General features: G+C 47.2%; 1 protein-coding gene across 5 annotated transcripts in view; it reads left to right on the top strand.

Annotated features, from left to right (window-relative positions):
* The window catches only part of Caln1 (calneuron 1), a 491,219-nt gene that overhangs the window by 33,838 nt on the left and 430,129 nt on the right, over positions 1-27,252 (top strand). For 4 of the 5 annotated variants that reach the window (NM_001077201.3, XM_087579026.1, XM_087579025.1 and 1 more), the window contains 1 exon segment: positions 15,211-15,400. In NM_001077201.3, coding sequence (NP_001070669.1) covers positions 15,282-15,400 — 119 coding nt within the window. In that variant the 5' untranslated portion in view covers positions 15,211-15,281. 5 annotated transcript variants of the gene reach the window in all.

Genomic DNA, 27,252 nt, shown 5'->3' with positions numbered 1-27,252 from the left:
AGAAACAGACAGAGAGACAGAGAGACAGAGAGACAGAGACAGAGAGACACACACACAGAGAAAGAGAGAGACAGAGAGACAGGAGAGAAACAGAGACAGAGAGAGACAGAGACAGAGAGACAGAGACAGAGAGACAGAGACAGAGAGACAGAGACAGAGAGAGACGGAGAGAGAGACAGAGGAGAGACACAGACACATACACACTCACAGAGAAAGAGAGAGACAGAGAGACAGAGAGAAACAGAGATAGAGAGAGAGACAGAGAGACACTCCTCTGACCCTATTACCCAATATCCTCCTGCAAGGACCCACCTCCTAAGGTTTCCACCACCAACCCAGCATGCCGTACACAGACAGGGGACCTATGTGGGGGATGTTTAAGGTTCAGAGCACAGCAGCAACATGGATAGGAGGAGGGTGATCCCCAAACCGTCTCGGTAGGTCTGAGTTAATCTTTTGTGAGTGCACGGGTGTTTATGTGTGCACATGTCCACACTTATCCCTACATGCACATGTGCGGGGAGGCCAGAGGTGGTGCATGTGATTGATCCCAGCACTTGGGAAGTGGAAGTAGACAGATCTCTGTGAGTTCTCATCCTGCATGGCTGACATAGAGAGTCTGAGGCCAGCCAGGGCGACAGAGTGAAACCCTGTCTCCAAAAGCATTTTAAAAGTTAAAAATGTTAAAGAAATAAGGCATTACTTGAAGAAAGGGGTACTTGTTACTGCTAATAGATTTTCAAGTTATGGTTCACAGGGAGGGACTTAGCTCTCTAGGTAGCTGTTCTCATAGCAGTGTGAGTGCCAAGCAATGAATTCTGAGGTAATTCTTCTTGACAGAATTTGGAGGGCAGTTGCCCAGGACCGCTGGTTGGGTACAACCCCATATGTTTTAACAGTTGGTAGAGCAGGAGGGGGTAGTGGAGTTGGCTTATGCAAACTGAAGAGGTGACCAGAACAACTTCTGGAACAGAGTGCTCTTTGGGGGGGCAGCCAGCACCAGACAACCTCATGAGGGCTGACATCCACGTGATCTGCAGGTGCTGGACAGTATCCATTTTGGTTGGTTGTGGCCTAGGTCCTACAGGTTGCTAACTGCAGCAGGCTGAGAACTTTCTCTAGAAGAATCGGATCCCTTGGGTTAGGGGCGGTAGCTCAGTTTGTGGGCCACTTGCCTAATATGACAAAGCTCTGGGTTTGTGTTCCAGAGCCAGCATTCACCAGGTGTGGTGGGCGTGCCTGAAATCCCCAGCACTCAGGGGGTTGGGGGTAGGTAGGTGGATCAGGAAACCAAGGCATTCCTGGGCTATATAGAAAGTTCAAGGCCAGCCTGGGCTCTACAAGACCTTGTCTCAAAACAAAACAGAATTATAATCCAATTTTAAAAAATTAAATAAACAAATTTACATTTTATTTATTTATTTGTTTCTTTCTGTGTGTACCATGTATACACAATATGTATATGTATGTACCATGACATGTGTGTTAAGGTCAGAAGACAACTTAGGGGGAGCCTGTTCCCACTTTCCACCATGTGGCACTGGGGATCAAACTCAGGCCAGTGCCGAGTGTCTTTACTGGCTGATCCATCTAACCAGCCCACATACTCCGTCTTCTTTCCTTCCTTCCTTCCTTCCTTCCTTCCTTCCTTCCTTCCTTCCTTCCTTCCTTCCTTCCTTGTGCAGACAGAAGTTTTGCTTTGACCCCTGGGCAGTGCATGAATGCTATGCTGTGGAGACGCTGGGTTCTGCGGGGAGTATCTGCGCCATCTCTATTCGTGTGCTGGATTTCCTTGAGTGGGCAGTTTACCGGCTGGCTGGCCCATTCTTTTGGGCCTCAATAGGCTGTTTAGAACTTGCCCGATTTGTGCACTTTAAGGGCAAAGTTTGCCCCTCTAAGATCACGTGTGCTCATCTTCTGCAGCACTCTCTTTCTCTTTGCAGCGCCATCAGGGTCAGAGCTGGGACTCTGTCAGCTCTCAAGAGTTAGGCTCCCCACCGGACCTCAGTAGGTCGATCAAACAAACAACCCAGAGTGAAAAGCAGAGAAAGGAGATTTATTCAAGCTGGTCATATCGAGAAGAGGAAAGAGAGGGCCAGGGATACTCCCTCCCACCTCTGCAAGTCCGTCTTTGGGGTCCTGACCTGAGATTTCAGTCTCAAAAACAATGATGGCTAAGAGCACCCTTTCAGAGGACCTGAGTTTGGTTCCCAGTGCCCACTTCAGGCAGCTCATCATCATCTGTAACTCCAGCTCCAGAGGATACAGCACCCTCTTCTGGTCTGTTCTGGCACCTGCATTCACATGTGCACATAACCACACACAGACACACATTCATATACTAACTAAAAATAAATTTTGAGAGGTGTGTGTGTCACACCTTGCACATTAGTGCACGAGCACACGTGCGCACACATGCACAAGAAATATGTATAGCTAAATATGTTGTAGTCACAGCGTGGTCCCGCCCACCCTCATTGTCTTAGCTCCAGTTTCTCATGTAAAGTGGTCTGACAAGTGGAAGAACGGTGAAATCTCCTTCTGGGAGATGAGTTACCCATTATGTCCTGCTCCAGTCTCTCTCTCTCTCTCTCTCTCTCTCTCTCTCTCTCTCTCTCTCTCTCTCTCTCTCTCTTTTTCGGAGCTGAGGACCGAACCCAGGGCCTTGCGCTTGCTAGGCAAGCACTCTACCACTGAGCTAAATCCCCAACCCCATCTTTTTCCTTCTCACAGAATGAGACTCTAGGAGAACTTGACAATGTGTGTGTGTGTGTGTGTGTGTGTGTGTGTGTGTGTGTGTGTGTGTGTGTATTGCCTTAATAATCTGATAGCTAGAAGGACTGACATGTGCCTCAGGAATATTTCTTATTCCTGGGACTGGGGAGAGGGCTCTGTGGATGAAGTATTTGCATGAAGACTAGAGTTAAGATCCCCAAGAATCTACAGAAAGGCCAGGCAGGTGTGCTGGCCCAACGTACTCCAGCACTTGAAAGGCAGAGATGGGGGATTCCTCAGAGCAAGCTGGCTAACTAGATTAGTAGAATCTGCCAGATCTAGGTTTCTTATGGGTCTGGGATCATTCAGGGATTCACAGTCTGACCATGAGTAAATTTTAATAAATCAGAGACTTTATGAAACACTGGCCAAGAGCACACCCAAGACTCATGCTCAGAGTATGGGCTCCAAATCACAGGGGCTGTAAAGGCAAAATTCACAAGGCTACTTCCTGCCTTCGTGCAATCAGAGGCAAGGACAATCCTGATATTCTTCACGCCTGTGTATAAGCAAGCACATGTCCTGTGCGCTTGGAACATCCAAGCTTATTTACGGAAGGGAAAACATGCAGTTTGTTATCTTTCATGACCAATGGCTCCCAACATTCCAGTTATCTGTCTTTGGACAAAGTGGGGCTTAGAGGTTACAGGCGGTTTTGTTTTATAGATTTCTTAAGCATAATAATTTAAACTTAAAACATAATGCTAGCCGTTATTGGTTTGAACGAGAGACCCTGTTTCAGGAAATAATACAGAGGGCCAGCAAGATGGCTCAGTGGGTAAAAGTGATTGCTGCCAAGCCTGATGTCCTGAGTTCGATCCCCAGGACCCACATGGTGGAAGGAGAGAAACATCTTCACCAAGTTGTCCTCTGGCCTTCACGCAGGAGCCAAGCACATGTTCACACATGCTTCCCCTTTTAAATATAATAAGTAAATCTTTGAAGAATAAAATCAGTACATAAGTCAGCAAACCAATAATGAGCAATTGAGAAAGATAACAGCAGACCTCAGCGTGCATATGCACATACAAGTATGCCTACATACATCATGCGAACATACACACAGACACATGTGCACTGTGGAGTGGGGTTGGGGTAGGGGTGGGGAGGCGGTCATCAGTTCCTGCCAGGCTGGTGACAGTGCCTATCATGTTTCCTCAGTTTCTAATTTCTAGTGTTGATTTCAACTCTGAAGTCTTTTAGAAATACATTTATTTTAAGTGTGTGTGTGTGTGTGTGTGTGTGTGTGTGTGTGTGTGTGTGTGTGTACAGGCATGTCTGAGGAGGCCAGGAAAAGATTTTGGGTCCCTCAGATCTGGAGTTATAGGTGGTTGTGAACCCTGCGCTCTGTGATCCAAACTGGTGCTTTGCAAAACCAGCCAGTTCCTTTAACTGCCGAGCTGTCTGTAGCCCTGACTCTGAATTCCGATTGTCCAAAGTCACAATTCCAACTGCCCTTGGGCAAAAGCCATAAGCCAAGAAGTCCCTGGATAGAGGAGGTCTTCCTCTTTTCCGAGTATCACCTCCCCTTCATTTCTTCCCCCTTCTGGCTATACCTCCTTGGCTTTACGCATGCTGTCTTTTATAGACTGTGCAGGATTTATGGCTGATATTTGTAGGAGAGAGTTGGACAAATGCGAGCTATTATATTTTGAGACTTAGCGCATGGTGAGACAAACTGATACGGTCATTTTAGATAGTAAGACATACTCTGATGGGAAGAAATAGGGCAGAGTGTGTGGGGAAGGGAGCTGTGTGCAGAAAGTCACACAGGAACTCAGGGACTGGAAATTGCCTGTAAGAGGACTTGACACTGAAGCGTCAGAAGTGAGAGAGGCCAGGTACGTTGCTGGATTGAAGCTGGGAGATAGGAGATCATAAAATAGTCTGGAGGACTGGAGAGGGTGGATATGCTCTTAGCTGAGGTCTGGCAGAGTAGAGAGGCCAGGTGTGCCCTGAGCTGAGGCCTGGGGATTGGGAGAGCCTAATTATGTACCAAGTGGAGACCTGGGAGAGAGCAAAGTGTGCACTAGACTGAGTCTCAGGGGTCGAGAGAGGCTGGGTATGTGGGAAGCTGGTGCCTGGGAGATGGGAGAGTCTGATTTAGCCTGGGCTGAGACATGAAAGACTGAAGAGACCCGGTGTGCACTGCATGGGCACAAATACCCCTGTGGAAGCATTCGATTCATGGCTGCTGAGGCATTCACGAATTGATTTAGGGACCACATAGTGCACACAGTGGATGCCGTCAGAAGCTGCTGGGGTAGCAGCCAGGGGATGACAAATTATGGGAGGGTTTTTAGCAAGGTACTGACTGCGTCCTGGCTTATGGTTTGTTAAAGGAAGGCTCTGCGGACAGTAAGACGAAAGCAGAGAATCGATGGTTCCCCCAGGAGACAGGCCAGACCCCAGGGAGTGAGGAGCCTGCTGCAGTGCTGCAGTATGAGATGTGAACACTAGGGGTCAGTGCTGAGCACCATCGAGCGCCCTCCCAGAGCCAAAGACCAAGACAAACCTGATCCAAATCGTTCCTCAGACACTGCTCCTTAGGGCAACAAGCACTTTGAAGTCACGGGAGCTCAGTCCTGCAGGGCTCTCTTTGCATGTGTGTGTGTGTGTGTGTGTGTGTGTGTGTGTGTGTGTGTGTGTGTGTATTTACATGCTTGGGTACATGTTTGTGAAGGTATGATGCATGTGTGCATTTACGTGTGCTCAGGCCAGAAACAGATATTGGGGTGTTTTCTTCAATCCCATCACCTTAAATACTTGTTTTCTTTATTATGTTTAATTTATTTCTTGTGCATGGAGAGGCATGCACGTGCCACGGTGTGAACGTGCAGGTCAGAGGACAACTTGCAGGAGTTGGTTCTCTCCTTCTATCCTGTGGGTCCCAGGATTCGAACTCAGGCTGTAAGGCTTGGAGGCAGACGCCTTTACCTGCTGAACCATCCTCCTGCTCCTCCCCCTTATTTTGTAGAAAGGGTCTCTCACTGGTTTGATTTTTTTCCAAAGGTCTTGTGCAGGCAACCACAGCTGCTGTGAGCTCACGTGTGGGACAGTCTTATCATGTCCAGAGGACCTTGTTTCTATCTGGTCCTCCATGACGGTCCAGTGGGTGAGGCACCTGCCACCAAGTGGCAGGTGACCTGAGTTCAATCCTCAGGACCACACATGGTTTTAGGAAAGAACCAACTCCCACAAAATGTCCTCTCACCTCCATGTATGCACGGTGGCGTGTGCCCCACCTACCCCCCCCCCCCGCTACCACGATAATTAATTGTAGTTTAAAAATAGGGAAAAACTATGAGGATTTTTCCTATGATGACTTGGGAACATAGAAGCTTGAACCACTGGGAGTCCTATCCAGCAAGGCTGACTTGGAGATGTCGTCCCTACAGAAGGATCTTGAGGGGGATCGTTGTGCAGGCTGAGAGACTACCTGGGGAAGACACTTGCCCAGGGTGACCATAGAGCTAACACCAGGTGTATACCCTATGAGTATGGAGACTCTAGAGCCCCAGAGGGTGCCAATCATCCCTGTCCCCTCCCAAAGCTCCTTCTCAGAGACCAGGAGCAGGAAAGCAGGAGATGTGGGGAATCCCCAGGGTGGGGCCTTAGCACCCCAGTTTGCTGCGAGTGTGTCTGTGTGGATGACCCTGACCCCTGATGTGCGGATGAACCCGGCCCCAAGCATGACTTATAAACATGGAGTGTGTGAATGGCTTCTCCGTTCTCAAAGTCCCTGCCGAGTTGACATCCAGAGTAATCGGCATTTAGAGACTAATTACACATCTGGATGAATCTGTTTCAGTCTACTGGATTGGACATAATCATATTAAAATATAATGAATACATTCAGACGCACAATGCCTGATTAAGTAGCCGCTTAGGAGCTGGAGCAGGGAAAGAGGTTGGCTGATAACCAAGAGAACCGCCGTCGCCGTGTGAGCGTCGGCTTGGCAGCTGCAGGCTCAAAATGGATTTCCCGGTCACTTCTGTTTTAGGTTCCCATTTGTTCTTGATGCCCTGACTCAGGATGGCCCACACGAGCTCAAGTGCTTTCCTCAGTTTTTGTGTTATTTGGGAAGTAAGAAGGGAGTGGAGGTGTGGGTTACTGGGACACTAGCTGCCCTAGGATCTCAGCTCTGGGTAGGCTGAAGCAGGAGGACTCAACCAGCCTGAGTTACATAGTGTGTTCCAGGGCAGGATGGGTGGGGCGCTGTCAGAGAAGGATGCGGGGGAGATGAGAGTGTGGATGGGGGGTGGGGGAGGGAGAGAATGAGAACAGGAGGAGGAGCAGCAGAAGGAGGAGAAGGAGAAGAAGAAAGAAAGCGGGGAGGGAAGAGAAAGGGACAGAAGGGGAGGGAAATAAAAGAAAATGGAAAAGGAGGGGAGGAAAAGAAAAGAAAAAGGGAAAGAAGGAGAGGGAAAGAAAAGAAAAAGGGAAAGAAGGGGAGGGAAAGAAAGGAAAAAGGAAAAGAAGGGGAGGGAAAGAAAGGAAAAATGTCTATTGTTTTTGCTCAGCTGGGTCCCAGCTAGGAGCCCTCCAGCTATACTGAACATGTCCCCTAGTTTCCTAGGGAGACTCTGAGTCCCAGGAACACCCAGGAAGCCAGCCCTCCTTCTGACAGCTGCACTGGTTGGTACCCGAAGTGTGTTTGGGTTAAGGACACGTTATTTCCACTGACCTGCCCTTGCCCTCTCAGTTCCCTGTGGCATTGTGTTGCTGGGTAACTCGGTGCCAGCCCAGCCAGGAGCTTGCTGTGTACCAGTAGTGCAGGGGTTGATTGGCCCTGTCACCAGTTTGGAAGAAGGGGCTGAGCTCATCATGAATGGTCATTGTAAGTAGAAGCAACCCCACTATACAGATAGAAATAGTAGAGTTTATATTTATTTAGTAATGTACTCACTTCTTTAAATTATCTATTTAGCATGCATCTATCTATCTATCTATCTATCTATCTATCTATCTATCTATCTATCCACCCATCCATCATCCATCCATCCATCCATCTATCAATTGTATCTATCTGTCTGACTCTCTGTCTTCCTGTCTGCCTGTCTGCCTGTGTGTCTGTGTGTCCATCTGTCCATTGTCCATCCATCCATCCATCCATCCACTTATCCATCTATCAATTGTATCTATCTATCTATCTATCTATCTATCTATCTATCTATCTATCATCTATCTATCCGTCCACCCATCCATCATCCATCTATCCATCTATCAATTTTATCTATCTATCTGTCTGACTCTCTGTCTTCCTGTTTGCCTGTCTGCCTGTGTGTCTGTGTGTTCATCTGTCATCCATCCATCCATCCATCCATCCATCCATCCATCCATTGAGACCAAGTCTTATGTAATCCAGGCTATTCTCAAACTTTTATAGTTAAGGATGACCTAGAATTTGCCATCCCTCTGCCTCCACCACTTGAGAGCCAGGGTCATAGCTGTGTGGCACTACCCCTGGATTTACCATTATTTTCTCACAGAGACTCTTAAAAGCTTAAGGTCTTTATTGGCAGAATTTAATAAAGCCAGCTGTCTGTGGTTTGGACTAGTCTGGGAGGCTGGGGTTTCAGTTCTCTTTAGATTTCACATTGCTGGTCCAGCTTCCTTACCATCACTGGCGGTAGGCAATGAGTTGTGGCCTCCTGTTTGACACAGTTTCCTGTCATCCCATACTTTGACGGGTGGCCCCTTGACCTTTTTATATTGTCTCACTGCCTTTGGAGTCACTGGGATCAACATGACATGTTTTATAGTAAGGAAATTGATGGCGTATGAATTAATATGAGTTAGAGTCTTTAGGGTCCTTTCTGACAGAAGGACCTTACGTTTGAGGCCAAGGCAAGAAGATTTGAGTTCCAATTCCCAGAAGTCATGTAAAAAGCTTGGTGTGGTGGTGAGACTCTGTAATCCTGGCGAGTGCTGGGGAGGTGGAGACAGGAGAATCCCTGGCTAGCCAGCCCATAGCTTAATTAGTGAGCTCTAAGTTCAGTTAAAGCCCTTATCTCAGAATATAAGGTACAGGGTCAACAAGGTGGCTCAGTGGATGAAGGTGCTTGTTGGCAAGTCTAATGACTTGAATGCCATCCCCGGGATGCATGCACACATGTGCGCGCATGCACGTATAAACACATACATAATTCTTAAACATTTTTTTTTTGGTTCTTTTTTTCGGAGCTGGGGACCGAACCCAGGGCCTTGCTCTTCCTAGGTAAGCGCTCTACCACTGAGCTAAATCCCCAGCCCCAATTCTTAAACATTTAAGAGAAAAAAATAATGTAGAGAGTGAATGAGAAAGATACCCAGTATTCATCACTAGCCTCTAAAAACACATGCAGACACACACACACACATGCACACACATGCATGCACACACACATACACACACACGCACACGCATGCATGCATACACACACATGCACACACATGTACACACACATGCACACACATGCATGCACACACATATACACGCACACGCATGCACGCATGCACACACACATGCACACACGCACACACGTACACACAAACACACACACAAACACACACACACGCATACACATGCATGCACACGCACATACACACGCACACGCATGCACGCATGCACACACACATGCACACATGCACACACGTACACACAAACACACACACAAACACACACACACGCACACACATGCATGCACACGCACATACACACGCACACGCATGCACGCATGCACACACACATGCACACATGCACACACGTACACACAAACACACACACACTCACACACACATGCACACATACACGCACACACGCACACACACATGCACACACGCACACATGCACACGCATGTACACACACACACACACATGTTGGTTCTTGAGGGGAGACCCAATATAACGTCATTTGGGGGAGGTTTAGAACAACTCCCACTTATCCTGCAAGGCTGGCCAATGCGTTCAGGATGTTTTAGGTGCTTAGCTTTTAGAGCAAGATGCTAAAAGGGTGATAGTGGACACCCAGCCAAACACCTGTTTCCCTTCCAGGAGATGAGATAGGACATTGACAGACAGATTTCCTTGACAGACAGACTTCCAGGAGAAATCCTGGGGCTGATTATCCTCAGAAGTCTCATCAGGAAGTGAGGTCGCTGGTAGTTTGGAGGACAGAACCATTTTTATTAGGAATCAATTGTAGGTCCCCCCAAAGTATATGGGGGCTTCTCAGGGCTCAGAAGAAACATCAAGTTAGATGTGGGAGGTGGGTGTTGAAGGTCCATCTTCCATTTTGTTCAGAGGCCTCTGCTGGGTGTTACGTTTGGTGCCTGTAGGGAGTCCTGGACAGAGAAGGGTATCTTGGCTTTTGCTATTCTGTCTGTCTGTCTGTCTGTCTGTCTGTCTGCTCTGTGTCTATCCATCCATCCATCCATCTGTTTGTCTATCTATCTGTCTGTCTCTGTGATGGTTTGAATGAGAAATGTACCACACAGGCTTATATGTGGTGTTTGGGCACTTGGTCCCCAGCTGGTACCACCATCTGGAAAGGTAGACCTTTTAGGAGGCAGAACCTTCTACAGGGAGTACCTCACCGGGGGCAGGATTGATGGATGGTTTTATAACCTGGCCCCACTTCCTTCTCTCTGTACCTGCTTCCTGAGTATGGTTTCAGTGTGACCAGTCAGCTTCTAGCTCCTGTCACCATGCCTCCTCGCTGGGATGGACTGTGTTCCCCTGAAACTGTAAGCCAAAATACATCCTTTCTATCCTGTTTTGTTCTTTTTTTTTTTTTTTTTTTGCAGGGTTGGGGGAGGGGTAAGGTTATTTCACTGATGCAAATAGAAAGTAATGGAGCAGAGGCATATGTGTGCATGTGAGTACGATGGTCAGATATAACCTTCACCTCTGGTGGTACTTCTCAGGCTCTCTCCACCCTGTGCATTGTTTGTTTTGTTTTTGTCTAGAGTGTAGCGCTGACTGTTCTGGAACTCACTGTAGACCAGGCCAGCCTCAGCTCACAGAGATCCACCTGCCTCTGCCTCCTGAGGGTGGGATTAAAGGAATGTATCAACCATACCTGGCCCACCTTGTGTGGTGATTTCAAATAAATATATGTATTTATTTTTTTCTGGGTGTGCATACATGCTGTGCATGGGGGTGGGGAGGAGAGAGAGAGAGAGAGAGAGAGAGAGAGAGAGAGAGATTAAGCATGCATGCCTGCCATGATTGACATGCATGTGGAGGTCAAAAGGCCACCCTTAGGATATCACTCCTGCCACATTGTGAGTTTCAGGGATTGAATTCAGGTTGTCAGTTCTACACACAAGGGCTTCTGTTATCTGAGCCATCTCACTGACCTGACCTTATTCTTTGAGACAGTGTCTCAAACTCACCGAGTGTGATAGACTAGCTGGTCAGTGAACCCCAAAGACCTTCCCATCTCTATCAGCCCAACACCAGGGTTACCAGCGTATTCTTAACCCTTTCCTTTTGTATGAGCTGTTTTGCCTTCAGTGCCTACAGAGGCCAGAAAAGGGCGCTGATTCCCTTGAACTGGAGTTACAGGTGGTTGTTCTTTACCACGTGGGTGCTGGGAATCAAACTCAGGTCCCCTGGATGAGCAGCCTGTGCTTTTAACTGCTGAGCCATCTCTCCAGCCCTTGTCCTGATTTTAAAATGTTGGCTCTGGGGACTGACCAGATCCTCACGCTTGTGTGATAAACATTGTCACCTCCCAACTTCTCAGCACTGTTCTAGGAGAGGGGGCAAGAGGGGAATCTTGAGGGCATGGCTTCTGGCTGGAGGGTTTTGCTCTGTGTTGGGTCTCCTTGCTTGGAGCTTCTCCCACACCTAAGACCGCTGGAGCTGCAGGAGCCATTGTTCCACATGGGAGCTTTCCCCGAGGCCATATTCCTGAGGAACCACAGCCAAGCTCCAAGTCATTAAGTAGATTGAGCTCCATATTGAGCCTGGATAGCCTTGTAAGAGAGCTCTGAGCTATTCCATGGCTAGGTCTGCGGCTCCATTAGCATTAGCTGTTCTTTCCTGGTGGCCACTCCGCCTGGAGGAGCCTGACAGGGAAGGATTCTGCCTAAGGGAGCCAGCTGAAAAATCTTTGGAACCCTGTCTTTCCCACCAGTCACATAGCTCTCATGGTACTAGCTCTCCCTTGGCAACTGAAACCAGATTTGAAAATAAAATGTCACTTTTAAAAAATGTCTACTGTCAGCACATGGAAAATTTGTTTTTCCTGTTGAACTTCACGAGATGACTAGAGGCGACTGAGAGAGTCTAGATGCGCGCCTCATGCGTGGGGAGCAGGTGTCAGCGCATGTGAATCAGCGAGTCACGGGGGCATGTGAGAGAGTGGTGTAGCACCAGGCTGGATGGCGGGGGGGTGGGGGGAGCAGCATGTACAGTGGCGTCAGCTGTGGGGGGTGCAGTGTCGGGATATGGGAGTACTTGTGCGTGTGTGAGAGTCGAAGGAGGAATTTGAATTCAGGTCCGAGGTGGCATGAACGTGACCTCGGGGTTCATTCCCAAGGACTGATTGGTGCTGTTCTCTGAGTGTGTGAGTGTGAACGGGCACTGTTCTTTAAATGTGTGCTTAGAGATGGAGGCTGTGGAATGTGTGTGGGTATCTGAAATCCACTAGTGTGTGTGTGTGTGTGTGTGTGTGTGTGTGTGTGTGTGTGTGTGAAGACTGGCACTGGTGTGTATTGTGACCATGTGTCTAAGATTTAGTGTTGGTGTGTGTGCCTGTGTTGGGACACTGTTCCCAGGGAGATACGAACAAAAGGTCTGTTCACCCCCAGGGGAACCAGTGACAGACAAGAGTAATTAAACTACCACTGTCCAACTTGCTGAAGCGGTGGCTATACTGGGGTGGCTGGCAGGTGTATGGGTGACACAAAGACAGCTGCATCGGTACAAGCCACCTAAGCATGGGTGATGACACACAAAAGCTGGAATCTGTAGGCAGCTTGCAGGCCGCTCTACAGGTCAGACACCCCCAATTCCCGGCAATCTTAGGGGAGGGAGAGACCTCTCTCTCTCTCTCTCTCTCTCTGTGTGTGTGTGTGTGTGTGTGATGAAACATTCTGACCAAAAACAACGTGAGTGTGATGGTTTGTATGTGCTCAGCCCAGAGAATGACTCTATTAGGAGATATGGCCTTGCTGGAGTAGGTGTGGCCCTGTTGGAGTGGGTGTGTCACTATGGGAGTGGGCTTTAAGACCCTCACCCTAGCTGCCTGGAAGCCAGCAGTCTGCTTGCAGCCTTCAGATGAAGACGTAGAACTCTCAGCTCCTCCTGCACCGTGCCTGCCTGGATGTTGCTATGTTCCCACCTTGATGATAATGGACTGAACCTCTGAACCTGTAAGCCAGCCCCAATTAAATTTTGTCCTTATATGAATCACCTTGGTCATGGTGTCTGTTCACAGTAAAACTCTAAGATAGTGGGCAAAGGGTTTTTTTTTTTTTTTGCTCATACTTCTAGATCACAATTTATTATTGCATGAAATCAGGAACTTGAAGCAGAAACCATGAAAAAAAAATGCTGTTTGCTGATTGTCCAAGCTTAGCTAACTTTCTTCTATAGCCCAAGACCAGCTTAGGGAAAGGTGCTGCCCACAGTGGGCCTGGTCCTTCTTATATCAATTAACATCAATTATGATCTCCCACAAACATGCTTTTAGGCTAGCCTCATCTGGGTAACCTATCAACTGAAATTTCCTTCTTGGATGGCCCTAGTAAGGTTGAAAGTTAAAGCTGACTCGGGCAGAAGAACCTTATGAATCTGTTAAGTTTCAGAGACATCTTGAGACTTGCTAGTTGTTTGTTTCCTGAGTCTTCAGGAGCTTTCCTCCAGGATGGACTATTTCAGCCTAGAGGAAATTTGTTATATACTGTTTTACTGTTTGGCAGTGAGGTATCTCTCCAGAAGGTTCACCCATCTAAGGCTGGGTTCTCAGTGAAGCAGTGTTCAGAGTGAGACTTTTTGGAGATGATCAAATTCTGAAGGCTTCAATTTCATGACTACATTAACCTAACAATAGTTATAATCTGATGACATCATTGGAAAGGAGTGGGCCTTTAAGGGGTAGAGATTAGCTGAAGAAGTACATTACTAGGAGTTGATTTGTTAAGGACACACCAAATGCCTGGCCACTTACTGCTTCTCTCTCTGCTGCCTGTCCACCACGGGGTGAACAGCGTTACTCCATCACTTCCCCCCATGATGTTCTACCTTATAACAGGGCCGGAAGCAATACACAGTGTATTATGAATTGATGCTACTGAAACTGTGAGCCGAAATAAACCATTCCTGCTTACAGGGGTCCCCCTAAGCATTTATCAGTGGTGAAACACAGTGTCTTGTGCTGGTGTGTGTGCATGTGCCCGTGTGCATGTGCCTGCGTGCATGTACCTGTGTGTGTGATCACACACAACTTGTTTAGCAATCTGAACACGAGTAGCTTCTTCTCTGAACGGATTCCGTGTGGTCCTTTTGGGACACTCCAGCTCCATCACTTAGTTATATCTCCAGCCCTCATTCTACCTAAAAATTATTTTTTATTATCATGTATGTGCTCATGTTGTACATGTACACAGGCAAGACATGTGTGTGTGTAGGTGCTTGTGTGCCATGGCGCATATGTGGAGGTCAAAGGACAACATTGTGGATTCGGTTCTTTCCCTCCACAGGTGTATGCATTCCAAGGCTTGACCTCAAGTTGCAGGGCAAGCTCCCTTATCTGCTGAGTCACCTCGTGGCTTTCCCTTTAGTTTTTAGTTTGAAACAGGCTGTCACTCTGTAGCTTAAGCTGCCCGGAGCTCTCCAGCTCATGCTGGCATTGAACTCACCCTGCAGCCTCTGCAGACCTTGAATTTACAGCCTACAGCCTTCCTGGTTCATCCTCCGAAGTAGCTGAGATTTCGGACATGCTCCATCGAGCGCTGGCAAGGCTAAGGCTGAGGAAGGCAAAGGTGTTGGGATGGAACCAAGGGTCTCACTCGTGCTGGGGGAGTATCCACCAGAGCTCCACCCACACGTGAAGGGCTGGGCTTTTTTTTTTTTTTTTTTTTTTTTTTGGAGGTAGCTCTCAAGTAGGTACCTGCTATTGTTCATTTTATAATTTTATAATTTTATATTGCTTAGGCTTAGACAAAGCCTGAGGGTGTGAATGGAAAAGTACCTAGAAAGATTAAAGTTGTTTCCAGAGTCACAGATCCGAATGTTATATAATATTCTCTGGTGACATTGAGCCCTTATTAATAACTAAACATCTGGCAGTACTATAATTATATTTCTGGTACCACGGTTGTATCCACCATTGTCCTGCGTAAACATGGAAGGGCAGGTGTGAATTATTTAGGCAACTGACTTTGAGTTAATAGCCACTCGGTACTGTTTCTGGCAGTAAGTTTCTGTCAACTCCTTGCAGAGTCTCAATGTCTTCGCTGACGCTCCTTTGATGTACCCCCAAATCTCTGACCACATCACCCTGGACCCCCGATGCGGCTGCCTGAGCAACCTGGAGATGGAAAGCCTGAGAATGAGACAAAGGGGGACCAAGAAACCCCCGAAAGGGGAGAGGAGCCACGGAGAAGCCCAGCCCCTGACTTCCCCACCTGGCAAGTCTCCCCCCAACCCCAAATCCCTGGATCTAGATTGCTTTGCAACTCCCAGGTAGGGGAGTGGGGGTGGGGTCTGAAAGCCTGTGATGCCCAGGGTCCAGGGGAAAGCGGAGAGCCTATGAGGAGTCCACCATGGGGGTGGGGGTGGGGGCTTACCGAAGGACGAGCTATCCAGAAGGAAACAGAGTTTATATGGATTCTGGAGGTGGTGGGTTTCCATGGACTCTGAGGTTCACGCTCAAGGCAAGAGGGCGTGGTTGCAAACTCACTATCAGTAATGCCTTTGGGAGGGTGTGGGTTTGTTATGAAACAGACGTAATTTGCAGAACGCAGAACAAGTGACAGCGTGGAGACAGAACCTTTACATGGGTCATTTTAATTAATTCTCAAAATATTCCTCTCTCTCTCTCTCTCTCTCTCTCTCTCTCTCTCTCTCTCTCTCTGTGTGTGTGTGTGTGTGTGTGTGTGTGTGTGTGTGTGTGTGTGTGTGTGTATGCACACACATATACAGAGTTAGAGAGTACTGGATACTGAACCTAATATCTTGTGTATATTAGACCAGTGCTGTATAGGCTATATAGGTCCTTATTAGGGGATTTTGGGCAAGTGTTTTACCCTTAGCTTAGACAACAAGCTTTACCAGTGCTTAGACAACTACGTGCTTTATCACCGAGCCACACTCTCAGACACTCACTGGGTATATTCTAGGCAGGTGCTTTACCACTGACTGAGTGACAGCGCCAGACCCTAATTGGGAGATTCTAGGTAAGTCCCTGACCACTGAGCCACACCCCCACTCCCTCACTGGGGGATTCTAGGCTGGAGCTCTACCACTGAGCCACGCCCCCAGCCCCTCACTGGGGGATTCTAAGCAGGGGCTCTACCACTGAGCCACGCCCCCAGCCCCTCCCTGGGGGATTCTAGGCAGGGGCTCTACCACTGAGCCACGCCCCCAGCCCTCACTGGGGGATTCTAGGCAGGGGCTCCACCACTGAGCCATGCCCCCAGCCCCTCACTGGGGGATTCTAGGCAGGGGCCCTACCACTGAGCCACGCCCCCAACCCCTCACTGGGGGATTCTAGGCAGGAGCTCAACCACTGAACTATATCCCAAGCCGCCTTTTTTCTTACTTTAAGACATGGTTTCACTAAGTTGCTCAGACCTGCCTTAAGCCCACTCAGTAGGCCAGATACTCCTCGAACTCAAACTCCTCCTGCTTCAGTCTTCCTAGTAACTGTAAAGTCTGCATCAACAGGCCTAGCTGTGTATTTTTATAGGTGAAAAGGGTTTTAAAAAAAAGTACTGAGTAATTGGCCTGAGGTCACAAGGTCAAAGGAGAACCCAGAATTGCTACCCAAGTCTCTCTGAGGCCAATCATGGTCTCCTTCCCCTCCTCCCCTTCTCTTTTGTCTGCACCCCATTTCTCCATCCTCCATCTTTTTCTCTTTCCTTCTCCTTTATTTCTTCTCCACCCCTCCTCTTTCTCCATCTCCTTTTTAACCCCCTTCTCTATCTCTTCCTTTCCTCCTCCTCCTCTCTCCTCCCCCTCCTCCTCCCTATCCTGTCCTTCTCCCCCTCTCCCTCCTCCTCTCCCCTCTCCTTTCTCCTTCCCCTCCTTCCTTCTTCCCCTCCTCCTTCTCCTCCTCTCCCTCCCCCTCCTCCTCCTCCCCCTCCTCCCCCTCCCCCTCCTCCTCCCCCTCCTCCTCCCTATCCCGTACTTCTCCCTATCCTCTCCTTCTCCCCCTCTCCTGCCCTTCTTCTTCCCCTCCTCCCTCTCCTCCTCCCCCTCCTCCCTCTCTTCCTCCTCCTCTCCCTCCTCTGTCCCACCCCTCCTTTCTCTTCTTCCTGGCCTCTCCCTGAATACAGAAGAGGTCCATTCAGGATGTGGAGGTCTATATGTTATCAAGTCACAGGACTCCCTGAGTTTTGCACTTATTCTTTTTCTTTGCCCAAGAGTCCATCCACACACTGCTGTGAAAACTCACAACTGTTTTTGCGTAGAGGAAGACACTAGATCTGTGTGATACTGGGCCTCAAAGACTACAGTGCAGTGAGTTCTTTACATTGGTCTGTTCTGAGATTATCTCTCCAATGCTCTTGGTAATGGAATCTCTTGCTCCCTCCAGCCTAGCTCATATTAGCGGTGGGAAGTGCTTATGGCAGAGGGCGTGAACTTAAGCTTATTGGGGGAAGTGGAAGTATTTTGGGTGATGTAGTTCTTGATTTTTAGTGATGTTTTCCCACGGTTGGGGAAATGCAGGCGTGGAGGGTGTAGGCACGGGATATTGCACGACTCTATCTAGACTCCAGAACCTTCTTCAAGATAACTCAGTGTTTGAGAAATCAAGGATGGGAACTGAAGAAACCCTTTGTCAAGAGCATCTTAACACGTAGGGCCAACCTCTTTGGTTCAGAGTTCATCGTTGTGGAGATGCTGAAGAGGAACTTTAAACCATCATATTACATCTGCAGCCAAGAGCACAGAGGAATGAATGGGAACATGGTTTCTCCACTCTCATGTTGGTCAGGACCTCTGCCTAGGGAATAGTGCTGCCCACGGTAGGTTGGATCTTCCCACAGCCGTTGATGAAGACGATCCCCACAAGCATGCCCGCAGGCCAACTTGAGCTAGACAGTCCCTCACTGAGACTCTCTTCCCAGGCAATGCTAGGTCATGTCAAGTTGACAAAGCAAACTCTCAAAGAACTGGTCTTGAGTGACTCCTGGGTGGTCGGTAGTGCAGACCTTAGGGGGGAAAACAATGGGGCAGAGAGATGTGCAAATAGCTTCGACAAAACCCAGCTTAGCAAACAGCTCCACTTCCAGGGTGGTGCTTCGGGCCAATCTGAAGGGAGCTGTACTCTCTGGGGAGAAGTGGATGCGTACTATTGATATATAAGCTAAAAATAACCAATCTTCCAAACAAAGTGTTTTTAGTTTTTTGAAATGAAAATGTGTAGACAAAGCAGGGATCTAGAATGTATGAGTCATTAAATTGCTGACTCTCAAAGCAATGGAGATTCAAAGGGCGCTCTCCTTTCTCTCTCTCTCTCTCTCTCTCTCTCTCTCTCTCTCTCTCTCTCTCTCTCTCTCTTTCTCTCCCTTCCTCCTTCCCTCCCACCCCTGTTCTAAATAGCTTTGATAGAGAGTCTCTTCATAAACAGGTCCCACAAACTGCCCCGTGGCCTTATGGTCTTACACAGCAAGAGGCCGAAGGAACTCAACTCCTTGCCTGGTTGCTAAGCTGGCCTCGGTTGCTAGGTTGATGTCAACAACTCTAGTCGCTCCTTGGGGGAGGACACCTTCATCTTTCCTCTTTGTGTCTCCTTTTCCTCCATCAATATGAATCTGTCATATTGATTCCTCCACATGAGCAATCAATCATGCATTCATTTCCTCTGCTCTTGACTGTGAATTTAACGCTACAGTGTAGGTCTCCACGGTCCCTACACCGAATGCTACCCTCTCCCTCGATGCTTGGCTCAGTGGTACCGAACTCATCAGAACTAACAAGGATGCTGCGGCATGGAGCATCTCCAAGGAAGCTGTTTTCACGGAAATGTGTGTAACACCAGGCACTGGAGCAAGATGAAGCATATCCGGCTCATCCTTGGATTGTATTAGACGGACTAGGTCTGGACAGTGAAGTATCTGTGGTGTGTGTGTGTGTGTGTGTGTGTGTGTGTGTGTGACAGAGGACAGTGTTAAGTGTCATTAGTCAGGAGCTGTCACTAACCTGGAGCCTGTTGATTAGGCTGTGCTGGCTGGCCAGTGAGTCCCAGAAATCTGCTTGTCCCCACCATCCCAGTACTGGAATTACAAGTACATGTTACCAAACCTAGCTTTTTATGTGGGTGCTGGGGATCAAACTCTGGTCCTCATGCTTGCAAGGCAACAACCATTTTACTATCATTCTCTTCCCTCATTTCTCTTTATGTATGTATGTATGTATGTATGTATGTATGTATGTATGTATGTATGTGTGTGTATGTATGTGTGTGTGTATGTGTGTGTGTATGTGTGTATGTGTGTATGTGTATGTATCCATGTATGTATGTATGTATGTGTGTGTATGTGTATGTATGCATGTATGTATGCATGCATGTATGTATGTATGTGGTTATTTATTTATTTGAGACATGGCCTTGTGTATCCCATGCTGGCATCAGATTTGCTATGTGTTATGTAGTCAAGGATGACCTTGAATTTCTGATTCCTTTACCCCAACCCCCCAAGTCTACCATTGTGGAGGACAGCAGTAGGGGCTCGATGCAGCCAACTAGTCATATTATCTGCACAGCCAAGACCAACAGCTTACTGCTCGGCTAGAGTTCTCTACTTTTTAAACTACAGCTCCTAAGTGGGGAATGTTGTTGCCCATATTCAAAGTGGGTCTTGTCACTTCAACAAGCCCAAGTGAAAAAGTCTTCCACAGGTGTACCTGTGGCTAACCTGATCCAGATAGCCCTTCATTGACTCTCTCCCCCCAGGTGATCCCAGGTTGTATCAAGTTGACCGTGAAAGCTAATCACCACAGAACCTATCTCCGACAAAGGAACATACTGATAGTTTCAGGTCACGTGCTTCTATTCATCTAGGTACTGTTTAGATCTATCTGAATGTCTAGATCTATGTGGATGTTGGAGAGGAAGAGACGAATAGTGGTTTCCCCATCAGCTTACAAGAACATGAGGGAAATGGGTTAAGTTTATGTATTAGAATCAATTTAAGATCAGGGTGTGTCTGCAATATCATCCAGAGATGACATACACGTGTGTATGTGTGTGTGTGTTCACATGTTTGCATGTATGGGAACACGTGTGTGTTTGGGTGTGCATGCATGTAAGTGCACATGCTTACAGAGGCCCAAGGCTTCTGTCAGGAACCATCTCCCATCGCTCTTCTATCCTATTCTTTGAGGCAGGGTCTCTTAATCTATGTCAGAGGTCACTCATGTATCTACTTTGCTAGTTAGCTTGCTCTGGGAATCCCTGGTCTTTATCTTCTAAGGTTAGAATTACCACACCCACCCAGAATTATTTTGGTTCTGAAATCTACTTTCTGCTCCGCGAGTGTGCAGGGGGTGGGGGGTAGGGCATCTCCTTGCCCCTGACAACATTCTTTTCAATTGTATAGTGTGGTGGTTTGAATATGCTTGGCCCATGGAAAATGGCACTATTAGGATGTATGACCTTGTTGGAATAGGTGTAGTCTTGTTGGAGGAATTTTTAAAAAACATTTACTTATTTAATGCATATGAGCATCCTGTTGCTGACACACCAGAAAAAGGCATTGGATTCAATTACAGATGGTTGTGAGCCACCATGTGGTTGCTGGGAATTGAACTCAGGACCTCTGGAAGAGCAGTCAGTGCTCTTAACCACCGAGCCATCTCTCCAGCCCCTTGTTGGAGGAATTATATTGCTGTGTAGGCAGGTTTTGAGGTCTCTGGTGCTCAAGCTTTGCCCAGGGTAGAAAAGACCCTCCTCCTGGCTGTCCCAGTGCAGAAAAGACCCTCCTCTGCCTGCCATTGAACCAAGGTGTAGAACTCTTAGCTCCTCCAGCACCATGTTTGCCTGGATGCTGCTATGTTTCCCACCACAATGATAATGAACTGAACCTCTGAGCCTGTAAGCCAGCCCCTATTAATTGATGTCCTTTTTAAGAGTTGTCTTGGTCATGGTGTCTCTTCACAGCAATGAAACTCTAAGACATAGGGTGATTTAGTTGACCGAGTGCCCTCATTGGTGCCTCTCAATGTCACTTTTCTCATTCTCTCTTTCTCTTTCACTCCACTGCTCTGTCACAAGCCGTAGTGCAATGACCATCTTTGTAAGTCTACCCTTATGAACTTGCGCATGTATACTAAAGATAACATTTTCTAGAAGGAAAATATCTGCGACAAAAAGGCGTATGCTGGAGCTGTGGAGTTAGCTCAGTAAAGAGCTTGTCATGGAAGCATAAGGACTTGAATTAAATTTCTAATTCCTATATAAAGCTCAGGGCTGTGGTATATGCTTGTAATCCTAGATGGCATCTGTGGAATGATGTCTGTGGTTGAGGTCTGCCCTCTGTCAGCATGTACACATGAGCATGCCCACCCCCACATATGTGTGTATCCATACATGTGAATGTGCATACTATTGGCACCAACTCACACATACACACACACACACAGACACATACACACACGCTCACACACACACAGACACATGCACACACACAGATGCAGACACATACGGAGACACACAGACCGATACATACACACATAGATACACATACACACATAGACACACATAGACATACATAGACACACATACCCACACATACACACACATACACACACACACAGACACATGCACACACACAGACGCAGACACATACAGAGCACACAGACAGGCACATACACACATAGCCACACATATACACACAGATACACACACACAGATACAGACACACAGAGACAGGTACAGACACACAGACAAACACACACACACACAGACACATATAGAGACACATAGACAGGCACATACACACATATATACATAGACACACATAGACATACATACACACATAGACATACATAGATACACATACACATACACACACACAGACATACATATCCTCCAGACACACAGACACACATGCACATGCACACAGACACACACACACATGCATACATGGACACAGACACACACACGCAGACACACAGACAAACACACACACACACACACACACACACACACACACACACACACACACTTTCCTCTTTTGCTAACTTAGCCAAATTTCTCTCCAGAGCAGTTGCACTGGCTCACCAGAGGACAGGGCTTTTGAGGACAGGGGACACAGAAGTGGAGAGGCAAGAGACTAGAGAGAGGAAGTACTTGAATTTGCTTGTTAATGGAGTTGATCGTGGAGGAAATGAACACGAGCGCTCAGGGTCAAGAGCATCGTCCTCTGGGAAGGACAGAACTGCAGGTGCAGCCAAGGCATGAGTCCTCAACTCCACAGAACTCGTGACAGCTGATCTAGACTCAAACAAGAAATTATTCTTGTACCATACCCTAAATTCTTTGACCCGGGCTCACCAAACTCTTTCTTTTACCCCTGGTCCACTTTTTATCTTTTAGATTTATTTTTATTTTTGAATGATGCGTATTTGTGGGTCTGTGCACATGAGGACAGGTGCCCACTGAGGCCAGAAGAGAACACTCAAGCTGAAGTTACAGGCCCTTGTGGACTGTCTGGTATGGGTGCTGGGAACTGAACTCAGGTCCTCCGTGAGAGCAGCAAGTTCTCTTATCAGCTAAGCCAGTTCTCCAACTTCAATGCATTAAAAGGATGTTGATCCATTCTTTGATAAGTTCTCACAAGTATTAATCATACGTTGACCATTTCGACCTCTACTTCTTCAGCTCTGCCCCTGCCCCATAACCCTGCCACAGGTCCTCTTTCATAGCCCACTGAGTTTATTCAATGTTATCCTTATGTGCCTGGGTGTGTGGGGTCATCCACCCGAACATGGACATCTTCACGGGGTACTTCCTGGAAGAAAATGGACCCACTCTACCCTGGCATCTTGCAACTGTCAAAGTACTTCAGCTAGAGGTGGGCTCTAAGAGCCTATGCTGACTCGCTTGGTCTTCTGTGGTCCTAAGAAGGCAATCATAACTACTGTGTGTTCCTGTGTGCTTAGAAGATGGTTTTGCCGCAGTCCACCCTGACCTCTGGCTCCTACATTCCCCTAAAGGAGACTCAGTTTCTACCTCATGATTCTCTTGTCTGACCTCAGGCTGTTACTGTCACTATGTGACTTAATAGTACAGAGCTTGAAGTGTGTGTGTGTGTGTGTGTGTGTGTGTGTGTGTGTGCGTGTGTGTGTTTCTCTTTTTGCCCTAACTGAACAGGGTTTAGTAGCATCTCAGTTCTCCGTGGCTTTAGTTCAAGTCCATATTTGGGGTTCTGGGGGATCACTGTCCTCTCTCAATATGTAGCAATGACCAAGTCACCCTCCTTTAGGGTTGGTGAGGGCAAGAGGGGCCAGTTTCCTTTGCTGACTTATAAATTTATCCCATTAACACCTAGAAGGTGTAGGGGTAGGGGTGTGTGTGTGTGTGTGTGTGTGTGTGTGTGTGTGTGTGTGTGTTACAGATAGGTAGGTAGGTAGATAGGTAGACAGACAGACAGACAAACAGATAGATAGGATAGATTGTACCAGACCTGGGACTAGCTGGAGAGTTTCAGTGTAGAGAAAATTACAATGTACCAAGAAATCTTAGCAAGCTGACTATTCTGGGATCACACACGTGAAAGCCAAATACTCTTAAGGAGGATCAGGAGGATCAGGAGTTCAAGGTAACTTTTAGCTACAGAGCAAGTTTGAGGCCAGCCTGGGCTACACCAGACCCAGTCTTAAGAAACCAAAAGTAAAACAAAGCAAAAGGAATCTTGTTAGAATCAGAAAAAGAATCTTAAAGGCTCCTTTAATGTATGGATTTCTTTGTCAAGTCTAGCGAGGTCTGCGAATTATGTCTTCTAAATGCAGAGTAGAACATTTAAGGTAACAGCAAGGAAAATCAATTATAGTCTAGTGCTGTCTCAAAGCATTAAACAAGCGTGTGGCACAATAGGGCATGTGAGTCTTCAGCGGTGCATTAACTAATAAGATATAGAAGTGGGCATGGGGACAGTCGCACATCCGAGAAGCTGTGGAGTAAACAATATTTAAAAATAACGCATGACTGTAAGGCAATGGGAAAATAGTGGTAACAACATCCTTCCTTCCCCCAATTCTCTCACCCTCCCTCCTCCCTCCTCTCTCCTCTCCACCCTTCACTTCTTTCTTCCTTTGATTTTTTCCTTCTTCCTGTTCTTCTTTCTCTTTTTCCCTTCCTCCTCTTCTCCAGTTCTCCCCTGTGAGACTCTGTCTATGTCTCAAACTTACCATCCTCCTGCTTCGGTAATTGAGAGTTACTGGGGTTACAGGTGTATGCCACCCCACTATCTGATGGATGTCTTAGTCACATCCACCCTTCTTTAGGAAATGTGACCCACAAGAATGGTCTCCCTCTGACTTCCTCTGACATCCAAAGAATTCAACAAAGCCCCCTCTCCCCATCTGTACACAGATGTCTTTTGTGTCTTGTCTTTGTGCGTGTGTCTGTGTGGGTACAGTTAGTGTTTTCATGTGTGAATGTGGTTTGTGTTACTATGTATGCACATGAGTAGGGTAGTGAGTGTCCATGTGTACATGTTTGGAAGCCAGAGGAAAGCGTCAAGTGTCGTCTGTCAGCCTTAATCTATTCTGTTTTCTTTCTGGTGTGTAAGCTTTTGCATGTGCACCCTCATGTGTGGGTGTCCCCATATTCATGTACCTGTGATGTCAGAGGTCAGCCCGAGGTGCCTTCTACCCTGCTTAATTTGAGACAGGGTCTCTCACTGCCTTGGAACTCATTAGGTAGGTGGGCTGACTGCCAAATCCCAGAGGCACCCTTCTCCCCATCTCCCTATAAGGAGGATTACAAACTTGCACCATCACGCCCAGCTTTTTCTAATGTAGGTTGCAGTGATCAAACTCAGATCCCCATGATCCATAGCAAACACGTTACTGACTGAGCCATCTCCCCAGACCCTTGTCCTGGTTTTGTTGATTAGAGAATGATATCAGAGGCTAAGATCTGGGTGCTGGATGTGCTTGTTGCTATGGGATAATTATAACTTCTAGGCCTTCTAAGCTAACAGGGCCAAGAAACATGAATATATACCAAGCCAGGCATATATACAGTCCACACAGATTTCTACATATAACTATCCTGACCTAAACATTGGTCTATGTTGTTTCCTGTTCCAACACTGCATGGATCATTCTAGAATCCTCTCTTTCTGCTATACTATAGACTCCCACTCCAACGCAGAGCGATTTGGCTCTGACCATTCACCATCCATTTACTTAATGAGGCCCAGTATATCCACAATGTCTGGAGAACCATGACGTCGTCGACCCACAGGAGCTGACTTCATCAGCTGCTCATCAACTGCAATGTTTATGCCCAGCGTTCATTGCATTTCGCATTACACAGCGGGTCTGTTTCCAAAGCTATTTGAGTTTCCCTTTCTTCCGGCCCTCTTCAGTGAGGTCATTTTATATGCCTGCAATACAAATGAACTTGTTTCTCTTTGGATCCCATCCTAGGATTTTTTTGAGCTCTTAAATGCTTTATCATTTGTTAGCTTCTAGGGGGTATTGTCTCATGTAGCCCAGGCTGGCCTCAGCCTTTGTAGCTAAGGATGAACCCGAACCAATGATCTTCCTGCCTCTGGGATGACAGGCTTGCGTCACCATGACCCCCAGCCTTAAATTGTGGCAGGATATTTGATCACACCGTGAGCCCCAAGGTTGTGTTATTTATTGGAAAAGCCTGTTTTAGGTTGTGATGTGACTCAGCCTTTGCACTCACTCTTAATCCAAGAGCGTTCTGCTTGGATACTGTGAACAGTATTAAATAAAGTCAATCACAGGTCAACAGGCGGGGCAAGCAACCAGTTGACAGGAAGTGAACATAGGGTCATTAAGAAAAAACAGAGAGTAAGAGGGGTTTGGAAGGACAGATAGGAGATGCACAAGAAGTAGAAGGGAGGGACATTCGGTTTCAAGGAGGTTTTTTTTTTTTTTTTCTTCTTAAGATGGCATGAGAGGGTCATTCTTGGTAGGATATCAGCTGAGGAAGAAGGTTAACTGGGTGCTCTCTCTGCCTCTCTTGAGCTAGCCGGCCTTCACCCAGCGTCTGGCTCCAGAGCCTTCAATGGTAAAATCGAATGATTGAGATTTTGTTTAAAAAAACAAACAACATTAATTACTTTTTAATTAACCAATTAATTAGTTTTAAAATTTGCACTCACTCAAGTAAACACGGGTGCCGCTTGGTGAGTTTTCACAGTTACGCTCGTATAGAATATGCTTTCCCAGTCCTGAAAAAAGACCTGAGCTTCACCTAGTCCCGGGTTCTCTTTGTCTCTTCTCTCTAGTTTTGTCTTTCCCACGGTATCACTATAGTATGTAGCCTTTACAGACTGGCGGCTTAAATATTTGCTTCATTTTAATTATGAGAATGTACATGTGAGCCAGAAAAGGGCGTTGGATCTCCTGGACCAAAGTTACAGATAGTTGAGCCACCCAACATGGCTGCCGGAAACTGGCCTAGGTCGTCTGGAAGAACAGGAAGTACTCTTAACAGCGGATCCATCTCTCTAGCCTTAGACTACTTTCGTTCGCTTGAGTACACAGACATTTGTGTACACAGATGTCTTTTGTGACTTGTCTTTGTGCGTGTGTCTGTGTGGGTACAGTTAGTGTTTTCATGCGTGAATGTGGTATGTGCTACTATGTATGCACATGAGTAGGGTAGTGAGTGTCCATGTGTACATGTTTGGAAGCCAGAGGAAAGCGTCAAGTGTCGTCTGTCAGCCTTAATCTATTCCACAAAGACATTTCTTACTGATCCTGGAGCTAGCTACACATTTTAGCCTCCCATCTCTGCCTCCCACAGTACTGGAGTTATAGGCACATGTGACCACGCTGCCTTTTCCTGTTCTGGGAGTCTGGACTCGGGTCCTTCGCTTGTGCAGCAAGCACTTCAATACACAGAGCCATCTCTTCGGCCCGTGTCATGACTTTCTGGTTCTCCATCTCTTTTCCTAGCCTTTGAGATGTCTACACAGTATCTTTTGATCCTATATTTTCACCTCTTTTTTTTTTTTTGGTTCTTTTTTTCGGAGCTGGGGACCGAACCCAGGGCCTTGCGCTTCCTAGGTAAGCGCTCTACCACTGAGCTAAATCCCCAGCCCCT

The sequence above is a fragment of the Rattus norvegicus genome, chromosome 12 (genome assembly GCF_021556685.1).
Source record: "Rattus norvegicus strain SHRSP/BbbUtx chromosome 12, alternate assembly SHRSP_T2T, whole genome shotgun sequence".
Classification (NCBI taxonomy): domain Eukaryota; kingdom Metazoa; phylum Chordata; class Mammalia; order Rodentia; family Muridae; genus Rattus; species Rattus norvegicus.
This window is presented reverse-complemented; position numbering and strand designations above follow the sequence as displayed.